Below are 16,225 nucleotides of genomic sequence, written 5' to 3'. Positions count from 1 at the left end.
AGGCTGAACTTTGTAGCCTGATTTAGATCTGGGCGCATATTAAATGTCCATGAATTTTAATGATTAAATATATAAAATATTCAGACAAAATAATTTTAAATAAGAGGAGGTAAATTTTTAAAAAAAGTTTCAATCCTACTCATAGTGAAGCCCCAAGAATTCATAGCACCCATGTTACTTAAGAGATCAACATACAAACTGTCCACATGGTGGGGGTAGGGGGATGATTAAATTGGAATCTCTGGGAACAGGGCCTACAAGACTATGTTTTAAGTGATTCTTAGCCATGTTAAAGTTTTAGAACATTCTTTATAAAATCACAAACATCACAGAGTGTTTGAATTTTGTAGCATTAATGCTTTGCAAAGCAGATTGCCATCTGGTATCTCACCTGAGTGACTATCACCAATGGCCTCATCCCAGGCAGGGGCATTATTATTAATCCAGATTTATCCAAGGAAATATGCAAGGCTAATTTGACAATTCAAAGCTTTGTGGTGATGGAGTTAAGATTAGAAGTAGTCTCTTTCTACCATGCAAATCTGCTGTCTGATTTATATAAAGATGATGTTTCTGACCTGGACCTGGTTTTGTGTGTCCCCCCCCCCCCAAAAAAAAAGGGCAGTACTGGTACTGGATATCCATTCATACCCCCCCACTGTGATCCATAACAGGCTTCTCAGAAATAAGTGGGCATGTTAGAAAGTAGGATCAGAAACTACAAAGTAAATGGATCCTAATTAGTTCACTTGAGACTCAAACTTAGTTACCTAAACAATTTCTTTAGAGGCCCATACGGTCTTATACTAAAATAATACATAACAAAGCACTTAAGAGTATGTATCTAAAATCTTAACTTTTGTTATCTTTGGGAAATAGATTTATGGATACATTTTAATTTTCCATTATGAAGAAATACTATTTTTGAAATGAGAAGAAGGTTTTTAAAAGAATCCACTGGTTCTTTAGCTCTGATTTTAGTCACTGTTTTTCCACGTATCAGAATTAGAATTTCACTTGAGGTCATCTCTGCAGAATTCAGAAGTCTGACTTGACAGGAGCAAAGTGACATAGGAAAGAAGTCAGTGTTCTTATTCTTACTGTGTGCCATTCACACAAAAACTGCTTTCAAAGAGGTAACTTCATCAATGTAAATATGAGAACATGAAGTAGTTACAAACTGAAAGACACTAATAAGTTTTTCCCTTTCTTGTCATAGTGCAGATGGATAATTAGTCAGCACTCTTCAAATAGTAACTTCTTTTTATATGAAGCTTGTTATTAATAAGTGGTAAAGCTTATCTCTGTTCCTTAAAAGTCGGCTTTAGATAACCTTGACGATTAAATGAGATCTGTGTCCTCTTTGAAATGAAAGAACAGCTGAGCTTACTGAGAAAATGTGAGATATAAGCTGGTAAAACTGAGACCATTTTGATCTGAATTAATTTTATCTTGGTCAACTCTTAAAATATAAACTCTGAGCTTAGTACTTTTTTAACTTTTGGAGCATAGTTGTAGAGAAATAACTACAATGTGGTTATTAACTTTTTCTGTCATGGGAAAATGTAGAACCCCGATATTAATGTCTCAGCAGATAAATAGTAGAAGAGAACTGATTTTCTACCTTGTGTGTATCTTTTTTTATGACCAAGTAAGGCAGCTTCTTGGCTGCAAACATGAGTTTTCCAGCCAAATGACTAATTCAAGTTACCCTGGGTGTTAAATTTAGATTCAGATAGTCTTATCTCACCTTAAGTATTGAACGTTTTCACAGCTTGATATTGTAGCTTTATAGCATACACATTTTGTGCCTGTACACATGACCATTCCTTAGCATTTTCTTCTTAGGCCTCTGTTTTTTCCCTGGTGGCGCTTGAAGATAAGTTACATAGGGATAACTGCAAGTAAGAATTGATAGAAGACCTGGGAGAATAAATAACATTTTACTTACATTTATAAGAAGGCTGATTTAAAAACCTGCTGGGTAATAGGATATGTGTTTGAGAACAAGTGCTTTTTTCATCTGGACATTTCTAGTTTTTCTTTTTTTTTTTCCACATAAAATAGATTTTACTACAGTATTATTAATGTTGGCTCTGAACATGTGTGTCTTTCAGTTTGAAACTACTTCATGTTCTAATATTTACGTTGATGAAGTTACCTCTTTGAAAACAGTTTTTTTTGTGTGTGTGAAATATTTTTATTAGGGTTTCTAACACCAGATTATAATCACTAACACCTGTTTCCTTCCCACTTCTCTATAATCAGACCTCCATCCTCCCATTCTGTTGGACTTCATTTTTTATTTCTTCATTCAGAAAATATTCACTTATTATCTATCATATGCTGGATATTATGACAGATACAAGACTGCAGGCATGAATCAAACAGCTTTTACCCCCAAGGCATTGATAGTCCAGAAGGGAACAAGCACGAACTGGAGGAAAGGACACTGGTTTGAGGCTGTTACAGTGATTCTGGGAAGAGATGATACGGCCAGCTCTGGCAGGACAGCACCAGCAACAGGATGAAACAGGCTTATCTGAGAGGTAGTAAAGTGGTAGATTTAAGGGACTTGGTGAGAGCTGGGATTGAAGAAGGGGAAGGTTGTGTGCTGCGGCAAGTGATAGATGACTCACTGATGTAAGGAACTTGGAGAAGTAAATCTGGGAAAGAGAGTTCCATTTCGGTCCTGTAAGTTTGAGGTCGGTGGCTCATTTCTGTGAAATGTTTGGCAGTCATTAATAGAAACTAGTGAAGATGTGATACATAAACTCACCTAGCGAGAAAAGGGGATTGAGAAAACTGACAGGACAGGGAGAGGCTGTGGACGAGGTTACCCAGTGGGAGCAAGCGGAGGGATAGAAGGAAAACAGGAGTCTGAGGTGGTGGGGCCAGTAGATGACAGTATTTCAGAACCAGGGAGCAGCCAGTGAGTCCACGTGCCGCAGCTCCTGGAGCCTGGGGAGGCCTTTGGTGCGCTCCCGCTCCCTGCTTCTCTCACTCTGCTCCTCTTCACCTCTTCACCTTCCCTTATTATGGTCTGCTAGTTTGTGGTCAGCTTAGCTCCTCCCCTCCTGCAGAGGGAAGACCCCACATCAGTATCGAGAATCCTGGATTTCTCCTAATACTTTTGTCTTACATTGCTTATGCTTTAATTCAAGAATTTATTTGTGTCTACAATTTTCTTTTCTCCATTGTGGGCATTCCTTCATGCGTTGGATATGATTACAAATAAACATAAAATAAGGACTCTTCGCACTGTCTGATCCAGAGGGCTAGGTGTACCACTGTCATGTTGCTTTTCTAAATGTAGTAATCAGAATTTTTGTTTTGTTTTGTTTCTAAAGACTAGAGTAACATGAGCAAACAATGAGAGAATTACTTTTTATTCTCTGAATCTGTTTACTATATAATTAACACCCAAATCCTACTAATTTAATCAAAGAGGGCTTTTATTGGAAAGATACTGTATCTTACAGAATACAAGCAAGACTTTACAAACTAAGTTGTGGTAAGGTCAGAGAGAAGGGTGTGTGAGTATTATTTTTTTCTGAGAGGTAGAAATTCAAACTACAAAGGTTCTGAACCTATTCCTGTAAGAGGCATTTTATAATTCAGTTCAGTTTAAAGAATCATCAGGCAATTTAATGATCTTGCCTGATCTATTGTCTTTTAGATCAGTGGTGAAAACCTTGATCTCAACTTGATTTAAGCAGCTGAGCTAACTGCAGTGTAATTTTTTTTCCTTCTTTTATTTAATATTTTGTGAAGGGAGTAGGTGGAAAATTATTTTAGTGGGGTTTTATGTGCTTAGTTCATCTTGTCTGCAACTAAAGGCAAACACTTGTTTTCACGATCTTGTGCTGTGTGGACAGTTGGAGAGTGTGTATGAATATTAATGACATATTTCAGTTTATTTCTGGTAGCTTCAAATTGGCCAGCATGCAGATTTATGGCCTATTTATGTGTGTGGTTCCTAATCTTTTTTATTTGATGCATGAGGGGAACATTTTCTTGCTTTTTTTTTTTTAAGATGTGTAAATATTGGTGAGAAATGGTATGCCATTGAAAACCTTGTGATTCACTTCTTTGGTTTCTTTTTCCTTATTAGCAGATCACTGTTCATCCCACTTTTGAATTCACCTTGCTGTGATCTACTGAAGCCCTTCTTGCCCAGGTCACCAGGACCTGTGAGTTGTGAATTTCTCACTTTCCCTACTCTGACCTCTGTGTATCTTTTGACTACTGACATTTTTTCCTTTGCCTTCTAAACTTTTCTCTGGCTTCCTTCCTTCTTTCTAGCCATTTCCTATAGTCTTCTCCGAGCTGCTCTTTCCTGAAGTGTGGATTCTGCCCCAAGTCTGCTATTCTTACTCTGCATATTTTCTCTGAGCGATCTCATCCTTTCAAGTATTTATACTTTTCAAATTTCCAGTTTCAGTTTTTCTCTTGAGCTGCTGTCTTGCATAGAACTACTTAAAGATGTGATCCCTTATACTTAACATATCCATTTTGAACCACAGGAGAGGGGTTAGACCTTCACTTTTCTCACTCAGCCACAGCTAGTGTTTTTTTTTTCTCCTTTAAACATCTATTTTGAGATACAATTCACATACCATACATTTTACTGGTTGAAAATGTATAATTCAGGGCTATTAAAATATATTCACAGGTTTTGTAATGATCACCATTATCCAGTATCAAAACAATTTTTTGCCCCTCAAACAAATCCCTTATATTTTATCAGTCAATTCTCACCCACTCTTAAGTAACCAGAACTGTGTTATTTGTCTGTATAACTTTTCCTGTCACTATTTTATATACATGGAATCACACAATATCTAGCCTTCTGTGACTTTTTTTCCGCTTAGCATACTATTTTCAAGATTTGGATTATTTTGACCTTTTCCCATTATTAATAATGTTGCTGTGAATGTTGTGCTCATATTTTTGTGTATATGTACATTTTAATTTCTCTTGACTGTATACGAAAAATGAAATCACTGAGTCTCTATGGTAACTATATGTATAGTGTTTGAGAATTTGCCAAGATATTTTCCATGAGGCTGGAGATTTAGCTCAGTGGCATAAGCACCTGCTCAGTTTGATCCCTGGTACCGATTAAAAAAAAAAAAGATATTTTCCACAGTGGCTGTACCATTTTATATTCCTACTAGCATTGTATGAGAGTTCCAATTTCTCTGTGAGCTTACCAATACTTTTTGTTTATCTTTTTTATTTTAACCATTGTAGTGGGCTGAAGTACCCTCTCATTTTTATTTTGATTTGTATTTCATCAGTGGCTAGTGATGTTGAGCATCTTTTGATGCTTGTTGGTTCTTTCGGTGGAGAAAGGCAATGGAACTTGAACTTGCACCATTCTGCTTCAGACTTTCAGAGTGCTGGGATTACTGATGTGTGTCACCATGCCTGGTTTCTTTGTCTCTTTTAAAATTTATTTTCACTTGTACAAGTTCATTATAAGAGTTCTATGGTTATCCTAGGTACAGATATTTTATAAGTTATAGGAGTTCTGTAGGTATCCAGGTACAAGTCCTTTATCATATAAGTGGTTTGTAAATATTTTCTCCCAGTTTGTGAATTTCCTTTTCACTTTTTTGTGGTGTCATTTGGAGCACAAAAATTTTTAGTTTTGAGATTGTAGCTGGCTGTCTTAATATTATTTACTTGGGTTGTGGTAAGACAGGAGATGTATTTTTTTTCTCTCTGAAGTGAGTGGAAAGCTCAAAGTAAGAGTTCCCAATGGAGACTCTCCATATCTGGCCTGTCTCTTCCTAGCTATTAGGTTACCTGTCTCTGTCTTTCCTGTGGCTGTAATGGCCACTATAGAGGAATAGGCTTATCTTGATTCTTAGGAGTGGCCAAAGCTGGCACTGTCTCAGCATTTTATCAAGGTTAGCAATTTCCATGATGCTAATAGATGCTTTGAATCTCATCTTATACCTCATTTCTCTTCTTAGTCTCTTTTCTAAATGGAACACTGCTCCTAACTACAGAACTGCTCTTGTCCTTAACTGACAGATAAAATATGTAGCCATAGAGCTCACTGATCCCGGAGATAAGCAAACAGCAGCACCCATGCATTTATAGGAGGTGTTTCTCTATTAGTGTTTTTGCATTATTATTAGTTTGTATCTAGAACTTCAAGGACATTTGAACACTAGTGTACTTCAGGCTTCAGAATATTGTGGATCAACATGCTTTATATATAGTCATTAGTTTTAAATTTTCTCAAGTAAGGACATTTGGTGACATAAGTATTACCATGACAAAATAACAGTACTTTTCCTACCATGAGAGTATAAAAAATATATGATTAAATAAATTTATCTTTTTGAAAAGGTAACATAGTGTTTTCATTTTTTCTTATTTTACTATCCACCTTTGAAAAATATGTATGGTCCATAGATTTTTATTTGGGAGCCATAGTTTTGCATAGCATAAATCTCTATCTGAAAAATAGAAACTTCACTTAATCCTGGATTTATTTTATGTATACCATGGATCAGTTTTACGCTGGTTATTTCCCAACTGAATTAACTATTTCACTGTTGTGTTTTGATACATCTTTCTGTATTTTGTACCCCTCTCTTGCTATTTTGAGGTTCTTTAATAACACATGAGAAAGAAGACTTTATAAGTGCACGTAATTATAAAAATGAATGATATTTAAAAGATTTTAGATTATCACTCTAAAAGTAGAATGGCTCCTATTTACAAATACAATATGTTATATGTAGATTATGTATGTTTTAGACTTGGGAGTACTATGTAAATTCTGTTGGTTCTGTCTCATCATTTAAAATGTCAAATTGATATTAGAATTTTATCATAAGATAGTTATGACTAGCACATTGGCACATTCATTTTAATAATTGGGCAGTAAAGAAGTCGTAGAAATAGACAATATGCTGTACATTTTGATGAGATTGTAGTTATAACTTCTTATTTATAGCAGTTGACATTTCTGTTAAGCTCTTATATCAAACTCTTTTGGTTTTGCTTTGTACTTTCCATGTTGGTTTAATAGGCTATTCAAGAGCTACAAACTGAGAGCCATACAATATACGGTACAATAAAGCTCACATTGCAAGATTTTGTGTATTCGTTCATGAAATACATATTAAATTCATTCAGCAAATATTTGGTAATCATTCATTCTAAGTACTTCTGAGCACAAAACAGTACTTCCCCTAGAACAAGAAAGAGAGGGAGAATATCTGTATATAAGTGAATATGACCCACATTTATTGAGCCACATATGTGAGCCACATGTGATAGGTTCTATGAAGGCAGGATTAAATACTGTCCACATTCAGAAGAAGAAATGATTTTAGGCAGGGGCGATTGTGAAGCTGTAAGGCATTATTACATTATGTCTGTGACAAAAAGCTTTGTGTTATCTCTAAGTATGCATCTACATTCAAAGTAGAGTGGTAGTGAGTGGCTAAATGCACTGACATGAAAATCAGCTTTTGCTCTAGGCCCTGCTGCTTGCAACCTCATTTTGTGTCCTTGAGCATATAAAATTGATGTGATAATATGTGCCCAGCATATCTCACTATGATAAATGAGATAATGTGGATGACTAACCTGTTTCCTGCAGTGACAGTCAGATTACTTGGCATGTATATATTTTGTTTTCCAGGCACCTTAGGCCATACATTTGAATGGTAGTAAGCACAGCTTTCCATGACTAAAAGGTTTAGTACTCTTACTAGCCCAGTTTATTGCTAGGGAATAGCATACTCTGCTGTAACATCTGAACTCTGTCTGAAAAAAGTGCATGAATTTCTTAGGCTGCCTATATGAATTTAGAGCAGTAATACTATTAATTACTGAAATATGTTAAAGAAGAAACGAATGTCTACTGTGCTGTTGGTTTAGGTTTACAATTTATTTTTGAATTTTTAAATCAGTTCCATTTTATAGCAGAGTAAAATGAGGCTTGGGTAAGTTTTTAAAAGTTGCTTAGGTGTTAAAATTGTTAGACTCACATCTGTTGAAATGTGGTATGTTGAAGTATACTATTGTTTTTTACCTTAGTTTGATGTTTTTCTTTCAGGCCAGTGTAAAACATCTGTGTGCATGTTTATGTTATTTGTTTGTTTTGCCACTAGGTTGCTTCTAGAGCTGTTGGAGCTACTGTTTGACAAGTTTAATGCTGTAGCCTCTGCGCACTCCGTGGTCCTGGGGTATCTGCAGGATGCTGTTGGGATTCCGCCGACTCAGCAGGAAGAGATCAAATTGTATGATATGGCAGATGTGTGGGTAAAGATCCAAGATGTGTTGCAGGTAAGGGCTTTTTACCAAGGGTATTGAGGACAATAATTTGGAACAGCAAAAACGAAAACAAAAACAAAAACAAAAACAAACCAACCACCTAAAATATTACCTTATAGATCATAAACAGGACAAAGTAGTGTTTCCATTCAGAGGTGATAACTTCTGATATCATTAACATACCATCTTCAAAGCCATTTAACAAGCTTTCTTTAAGCTAGACTTTAAAAATAGTATATTCTTAATATGTAGAAATTAAGGATGTATGGTATCTGCCTTTCTATTCTAACGTGCTTTATTTCTCTGACTAAGCATATATGAAGGTAGTAAGTATGAAATGTTAAGTCTGTTTTATAACACTTAATTTTATTGACTGTTCCCTTTTTACTTTTTTGTATATATTGGGTTAAATGAAAGATCAAGAGCTTATTCTGAGAGATGAGAATAAATCAGTAGGCTATAAATGTATCACTTTGATTGATTTGTTGAAGACAAGAATTATATTGTAGTTTGCTGAAATGGCATTTAGAAATTGTATTATAATTTCTTTCCATGTGTTCAGTGAAATATATTTGACTTGGGCAGATGAAAATTAGAAATACAATTAAGAGTTAGCTTAAGCAAGTTTGACACAGCTAAATATAAGTGACTTGATTAGGTAGAACCTACTAATATGAAAAAATTAAGTATATGTAGGGAATTGAAAAATGGAACTGTGTGGGAATGAAATTGCTTGTATGCAAATAGAAATCTTTGCAATAAAAAATAAATCATGAATGTAAATTACAAATTTAGAACAGAGGTATACTTCTGGTGGATTGAATGATTGATTTTTGGATTCTCAGACTTTTTTGGACAGTGATTTTTTTATTGATACATTAGTAGAAATAATCTGGGTTGAAACTACATTTTTTGAGATTTTTTAATCAACTGTTATTTATTATGTGCCTATCGCAGGGGCTTGGCTAGTTATTTAACATTCTGTATCTTGGTTGTTAATTTATTATATGGAAATGACATGAGACTTTTGTTATCATCTGTTTATTTTAAGGATAAGATAATAGATTTTAGAGCTATTTAAAAAATAGCTAGAATTAGGAATTTCTGATTGTGGTGTGATGAAGTTACCTCTTTCTATAAGTAGTGAAAAAAGTGAATGGACTCGGGTAACACAGAAAGAGAAGAAAACTCATGAGGTGAGCGCCACAGTGACCTCTCCTTCCTCCTGGAGCACTCTCCAAACTCCTGCAAGGGCTAGTAAAATCGAGAGGCAGCAATAGATTCTCTTAGCAGAGAAAACAGAGATTGAGGTTGTAGACAAAACTGAAATGTGTGGACAAGGATACTGAAGATGAGAGAATTCTATGGGAAAGGAACCCCAGAAAACTTTAAGAAGAATGCGTTTGGGCTCTTTTATCAAATACAAAGCTGTGCATACCACAAGGTGTAGCAGAAAAAAGCTGTTATAAGACTGAGCTGAAAGGAGGTTCCTAACGAATGGAAATGTTGGAGTTCAGATCAGCCAGTGTGGTAAGAGCACATGAGTCCCCTGTAAGTTAACTGTCTAACAGAACAAAACTCTAAAAGTAACACAATATGACCAGATTATTAATAATGACATCTACAGTGTCTAGCATATAATTATTTCATGTGAAAAAGCAAGAAAACATGACTCATCAGTAGGATTTTAAAAGCTGACAAAAATTAATATCTCAAATGAAAAATTTATTAGATGGGCTTAGAAGCAAATTGTATAATATTGAAGGAAAGATCAGGGAATTTGAAGATAGATCAGTCCATCCAAACCAAAGCACAGAAAGAAAATGGACCAGAAAAAATGAACAAAGTGATAGTATCCTCTGGGACAATATCATGCAGCCTGACAACTGTGGGATTGCAAATATAGAAGTAGAAAAAATAGAGATTAGAGAAGAAAAATCAGAACAAATAGTGATCAAAAATTTTCAAATTTGTTGAAAAATATAAACCTGCAGATCCAAGAAGCTCAACAAATCCCAAGCAGTGTAACACAAAGAAAATGAGCACCTAGACACATCATTAGCAGGTTGTTGACCCCACCCTCCCTTTTTAAAAATAGCTAAAGGGAAAAAGGACATAATACCTGCAGAGAAATAGGGGAGTCATAATGGACCTTTCATTGCAAGGAATGTAATCTAGAAATCAATGAATGTAATCTTGAAAGTGCTAGAAAATCTGAAAGTTGTCAGTCTAGAACTTTGTGTGTACTGAAAATATTCTTCAAATTGAAAATAATATAGAGCCATTTTCCAGTGAGCTAAAGCTGAAAGAATTTGTCACCAGTACACCTGCATGTCAAGAAATGTCATAGAAACTGAAGGAAAATGATACTAGATGGTAATTCAGATCTACAGGAAAAAGTAAAGAGAGCCAGAAATGGTAAATATGTGGCCAAAAGTAGAATAGTTTTTTCTCATTTCTTAATTTTTAAATTTTAAAATGGAATTTCTTGATTTATGTTTACAACAACAATACATGTTGGTTTTATGTTTAAAATTAACTGCACCAAGGATAACTGCTTGGAAGTTATCCTAGATAACACTAACTGCACCAAGGATAGAAGTAGAGTAAATGAAGCTGTTATTTCAGGTTTCTTACAGCATACATGAAGAGCTATAACTTTTAGGGGAAAGCATTGTAAGTTAAAGATGAATAATTTAATCCCCAGAGCACAAAGACAGTAAAATGAAGTAGAAGTAAAAAGTCAGTGAAGGGAGCACAGGTAAATGTTGAATAAATATTTAGTTAATCCAAAGGAAGAAAGTAGAAAATGAGGAAGCTAAAAACCGAACTACAAAGAAAGAAAACATACAGAACAAAGCAAAGGTGGGAAGCAGAGAACACAGATAGCAAAACGTTAGATTTATACCCGCATATAAGTAGGTCTAATAAACATAAATTACTAAACTGTAATTAAAAGGCAGAGATCATACTGGACTCAGACAAGAAGATCCAACTGAGAAGTGTTTATATTATAATTTGAAATGTTAGGAAAGCTGTAATAAGAACAGGACCAGAAGACCCTCATGTATTTCTTTATTCAAATCTATCTATTGTTAATATTTTACCACTTTTTAAATTGTTTTTTTTTTCTATGTACACATGTATTCACACAAATGTTTTTGTTTGAAAACTTGATGGCTGTTGTCTAATGTACTGTATAATACTGCTTTTGTCTTAATGACCTAATAATGTTCTCTCTACATAGCAGTTCATTTTGCTCCTGCAACAGGAGGCCAATCTTGGATCAGGAATTACTTTTAGTTTGCTATAAATTTGAAATTTCCATTCCTTTTGAAAGTTTATGATAATGGCATTTTGAAAAATATACTCCACTCATCTATTTGTAGATATATATGCCACTTCCAAGATTTAGCTGATAGGAGCTGTGCTACTTGGACACAGGTGTGCATGAAGTCTTTAACTTTTTTGGGGAAAATACCTGAAACCGTGATGTTGAGTGAAGTAGCCGATACAAAAGCTTAAATATTACATCATTTATCATATATGAGAAACCCAACATATAGATAAAGAAAGAAAAAAGATCATGGGAAGCAGAGAGAGATCTTTTGCAAAGGGAAAGGGATCCAAGAGATGGAGGGAGGACAGAGAGGATGAAAAAGGAATTAAGATTTGCTATGCACATGTACCATCTCCCCATGAGGAATGTAATTATTATGTACTATAAACATTTGCTAATAAAAAATACAAATGAAACAAAAAAGACATTCTTGGCCTTAATACTACTTTCTCATTTTAGATTTAAAAGACATATTTTATTTTTTAGTTAGTTTTTGTAGTACTAGGGATTGAACCTACTCTTTACACTGGGCTATATACTACCCCATGCCTTATTTTTCAATTTTGGGATAAAATCTCACTAAATACTCAGAAGGGACTTGAACTCTGAATGTTCCTGCCTTAGCCTCCCAAGGTGCTGGAATTTTGTGAGCACCACCATGCTTACCTTAAAACACACAGTTTACATATAAAGCTAAACGTAGATTAGAGGTGAATGAATGGAAAGATATATATCATTAACTACTAGCAATATTACATAAACACATCAGATTAGTGTGTAAATTATCAAATAGAAGTATTTATGTCATAGTATTTATGACATTTAAAACTTGAATACATTAAGCTTTAGAAAATGTGCTATAAGTCTATGTTATCCTACTCCAGCAAGATTATAAAATATGTTCTAGATAGGTTTGTGTGATCCCTATCTTTTGCTAGCTTAGACTAATATTCTAAATTCAGCAGAACATGGAAATCTATTAGGATCCTATTTATAATACTATCATGAATTAATTATGGTTATGAGTGATGTAAGGTATTATGTTTTTCTTCACTTATTTTGGCATTGTCAAATATATATACTTCCTATGCTTTTTGGAAACAGAAATCTGTACTTTAGGGAACTTTGAATTCTATCAGACATTAATAGTTGAACTGTATAAATGATTAAAAATGTGTATTTCTGGTTTATCAAATGAGTCATGCTTTTCATATATGCAGGGTAAAAAGTGATTTGAGGAAAAGATTTTCATGTTATGAAACGATTTATTTAAAAAATTTTATTGAGATATAATTTACATATTATGAAGTTCATCCATTTAAAGTATAAACTTCACTGCTACTTACTGCAGTTGTTCAGCCATCATAATGTAATTTTGGAACATTTTTATCATTGTAACAAGAAACCTTATTTTTATTAGTAGTCACTTAATCATTCTTTACTTCCTTAGGCTACTAGGTACTCATTGTTTCAGAAATGAGTTATTATTTTTTAAAATCCTGCATCCATAGTCTTTATTGTCAGTTCAGTTTTTTGGTTTCCTCTAATATGGGTATATGGACATTTGCAATTTAAGAGAAGGTAAACAAGATATGTTTATGAAACTGAAGAGGCATCAGTTGTGTGTTATATCTGTCAGTAACTCGTAGTCTCCAAATTATACACTTGACATTCTTCTTGCTATTTCATGTTAATTTTTGATGTAGTAATAGCATACGATATTTGACAGATAAAGAATACAAAAACTGAAACTCGGAGTTTAAGGAAAGAACCAAGGCATAGAAATGACATTTGTCTCATGTATTTTGCCTGTTTGGTTTGAACACTGACAGTGGTCTTTGTCCTTTTTCTTTCCCTTTGTCCAGCTTTCTCTGTCTGTTACCTATTTACTTTTCTGCTGTCTTGTTTTAGAAAAATGTCTTTACCCATGACTAATCTATAGTTTTTCTTTAAACTATTGACTCATCTTTATTAATCCAAGATTGGAGAATAAAGTATAGTTGGTTCTTTTTTTGTTCATACATATTTGGAGTGCATGTTGTTTATATTCCTCATAGGCAGTGGGTCCATGACAGAACATATCTTGATTCTTGTGATATTCCTTCTCCTCCCTGCCTACCTCCTTCACCTTTCTCTAGATCCCTTTCTTGATGTCTATTATTATTATTGTTTTTGTTCTTATTTTTTAGTTCATGTTTATGACAAAGATTATGTTCACTGAGGGTAGTTAATACCTATATTTGATGCATCATAAATCTTTTTGTGTCCCTTTTCCTTTCCCTCACCTTAGTACTCTTGGCCCCTTTCTTGCAAAAGATACATCTCCCTGTTTCCTCTTTTTAATGTTTTCTTTCTTCTATCTTCTTTCCTCCCCTCCCTTCTTCTGTCCTGCCCCTCCGCCTCCCCTTTCTCTCCTCATCTCTCTATTTTTCTCATTTTCTCTTCCTTCCTTTTCTGCCTTGTCCAGGCTGACTTTGAACTCCTAGACTTTAGAGATCCTCCTTCCCTGAGTCTCCCAAGTAGGGGAACTACAGGCATGTACCGTGTACCACCAATCCTGACTGAGAATCAAGGATTTTTGAACAAGAGGTTCTTCTAAATAATTTAATTTGTCATTGCTATAAACAATTCTTTTGTTTTCTTTTTTTCTTTTCTTTCTTTTTTTGGTACCAGGGTTTAAACTCTAGACCTCGTGCTTGCCAGGTAGGTACTTGTGCCACTGAGCTAAACTCTTGGCCCAATAAAAGTTGTCATACAACTTGTCTTTCATTACTTTCTTATTGCAGGACAAAATACTTACCACCTAAACTAAGGAGATGTTTATTGAGCTCACAGTTTCTAGACGTTTCTGTCCATAATTGGCTGACTCCAAGGCAAGAGTGAATGACAGTCAGACATGACAGAGGAGAAACAGTTCATGAAGCAAAAATGATAGAAAAAGCAATGAGGAACCTTAATAATTTCTTCTCTTTCTTCACTTTTTATCTTATCCAGGCTACTTAGGGCAGGTAAAATTCATACCCTTAGCCCTAGTACCCTTGAGCCTTACACTGTACCATGAATCAATTCCATTGTCACACACTCTAGATCCAGCCACCTCTGAAAAAGCCCTACCTATGTCTATATAAGGCTTTGGGGGACATCTAAATACAAGGCATAATAGAACTGTTCAATTACTTTTAGATTTTTATGTTTTCTCATTCCCTCAGAATTCTTTCAGGTTATGCAGTACTGAATAATATTAATGGTACTGCATTATTTAGTAAATTGGATATCTAATGACAGATGCACTTGAATTAGTGTTGCTGAATTTAAGAATAGCAATGTAGTATATATAAAAATATAGTATATATAAAAATCATTTGAGACATTGGAAGGATGAAGAGAGATTTTTGAAACTGAGAGCTCTTAGAGGTAAAGGAAGTGAGGAATGGCACTGCAGAAAGAGAGGTGGAAAAGGTAATGAAGTAATAGCAGTAAGTGACACCAAAGGAGTGAATGGATGGGGGTATTCAGGGATAAGAAGGAAGATGTATCTATAGTTAAAGGTTTATTTTGTGGATTGAAAGGTAAGCTTGAATGGTTAGAGTTTGGTGCAGGTTATAGAAGGCCTTAAGTGTCATCTATTTGGTCTGTGACTTATGAGACTCATACTAGTAGTTTCTGAAGCTGGCTACATATTGGATGTACCTAAAGTTTGAGTCTTAGCTTTCTTATACTTTGTGAGTGAAAAACTCTATGAACAAGGAATAGACTCTGTGTGTGTGCGCATACGTGCGTGTGTGTGTGTAAACTCCTGTGGTGATTCAGATGTATTTGTTTAGTGTCCTATACTTAGTGTCCTATACTTGCTTTACTTACATCACTAGACATGTCTAAGAATAAAATAAGCATGACAAGTTTTGATATTAGAGAAAGAAAGAATGCAAAGAAGGGAGAAAAAGTTTTGTGAACTATTGAATGTGTATTAGAAAGTCTGTAAAATGTTGTATTTGACCTGTCTGCTGCATTTCCAAGAGGACAGATACTTTAATAATGGGTTAGTGTTAAATTATTGGGACCAACTATCTGCCGAGGACTGGGGAATAAAGATAAGCTAAACAGAGTCAGAGAGCTTAGTCTGTTGAAGTGAGGGAGAGTCTGCAGTAGTTTGCTTTTCTGTTAAATTCAGTATTCATGATCTTTGTTAAATAATAGAGTCCTGGCTGTGAAATATTTCTGATCACCTACATAGGGAGTTGTGGAAAGACTTTTGGTTTAATTTTCCATGTAGAGTTAAATGCATTGAGCCAAATTTAATTTCATGTACTTGTTGGAGGGATGTTGTTTAGGTTAAAAATTATTTCTGGAGAATGAAACAGTTGAGAACAATAGACACCTGCAGTCAAGGATATAATGAGTGAATTAAAGAGATGAAATGACTGAGATGATGAGAAAGTATGACAAATGGAATTATAAGTATTTAGAGTTCAAATTTCATATTTGTTTTGAATTGAAAATATTTCTTGATAAAAAATAGAAATGTTCTTTTGTGTAGTAAATCATGGTGCAGAAAACAATTCTTGATCTTTTAACAAC

General features: G+C 34.5%; 1 protein-coding gene across 2 annotated transcripts in view; it reads left to right on the top strand.

Annotated features, from left to right (window-relative positions):
- Positions 1 to 16,225, top strand: part of Exoc4 (exocyst complex component 4) — a 722,212-nt gene that overhangs the window by 110,335 nt on the left and 595,652 nt on the right. For both annotated transcript variants that reach the window (XR_010044694.1, XM_003467878.5), the window contains exon 7: positions 8,145 to 8,319. Coding sequence is in view for 1 of the 2 variants with exons in the window: in XM_003467878.5 (XP_003467926.2) it covers positions 8,145 to 8,319 (175 nt within the window). In the remaining variant the exon portion in view is untranslated. The remainder of the gene's footprint in view (positions 1 to 8,144; positions 8,320 to 16,225) is intronic.

This window comes from Cavia porcellus, unplaced genomic scaffold (assembly GCF_034190915.1).
Source record: "Cavia porcellus strain 051 isolate PalLab524CR breed Dunkin Hartley unplaced genomic scaffold, mCavPor4.1 scaffold_2, whole genome shotgun sequence".
Classification (NCBI taxonomy): Eukaryota; Metazoa; Chordata; class Mammalia; order Rodentia; family Caviidae; genus Cavia; species Cavia porcellus.
Note: the sequence above shows the minus strand (reverse complement) of the source record. Positions and strands in the feature narration are given on the sequence as shown.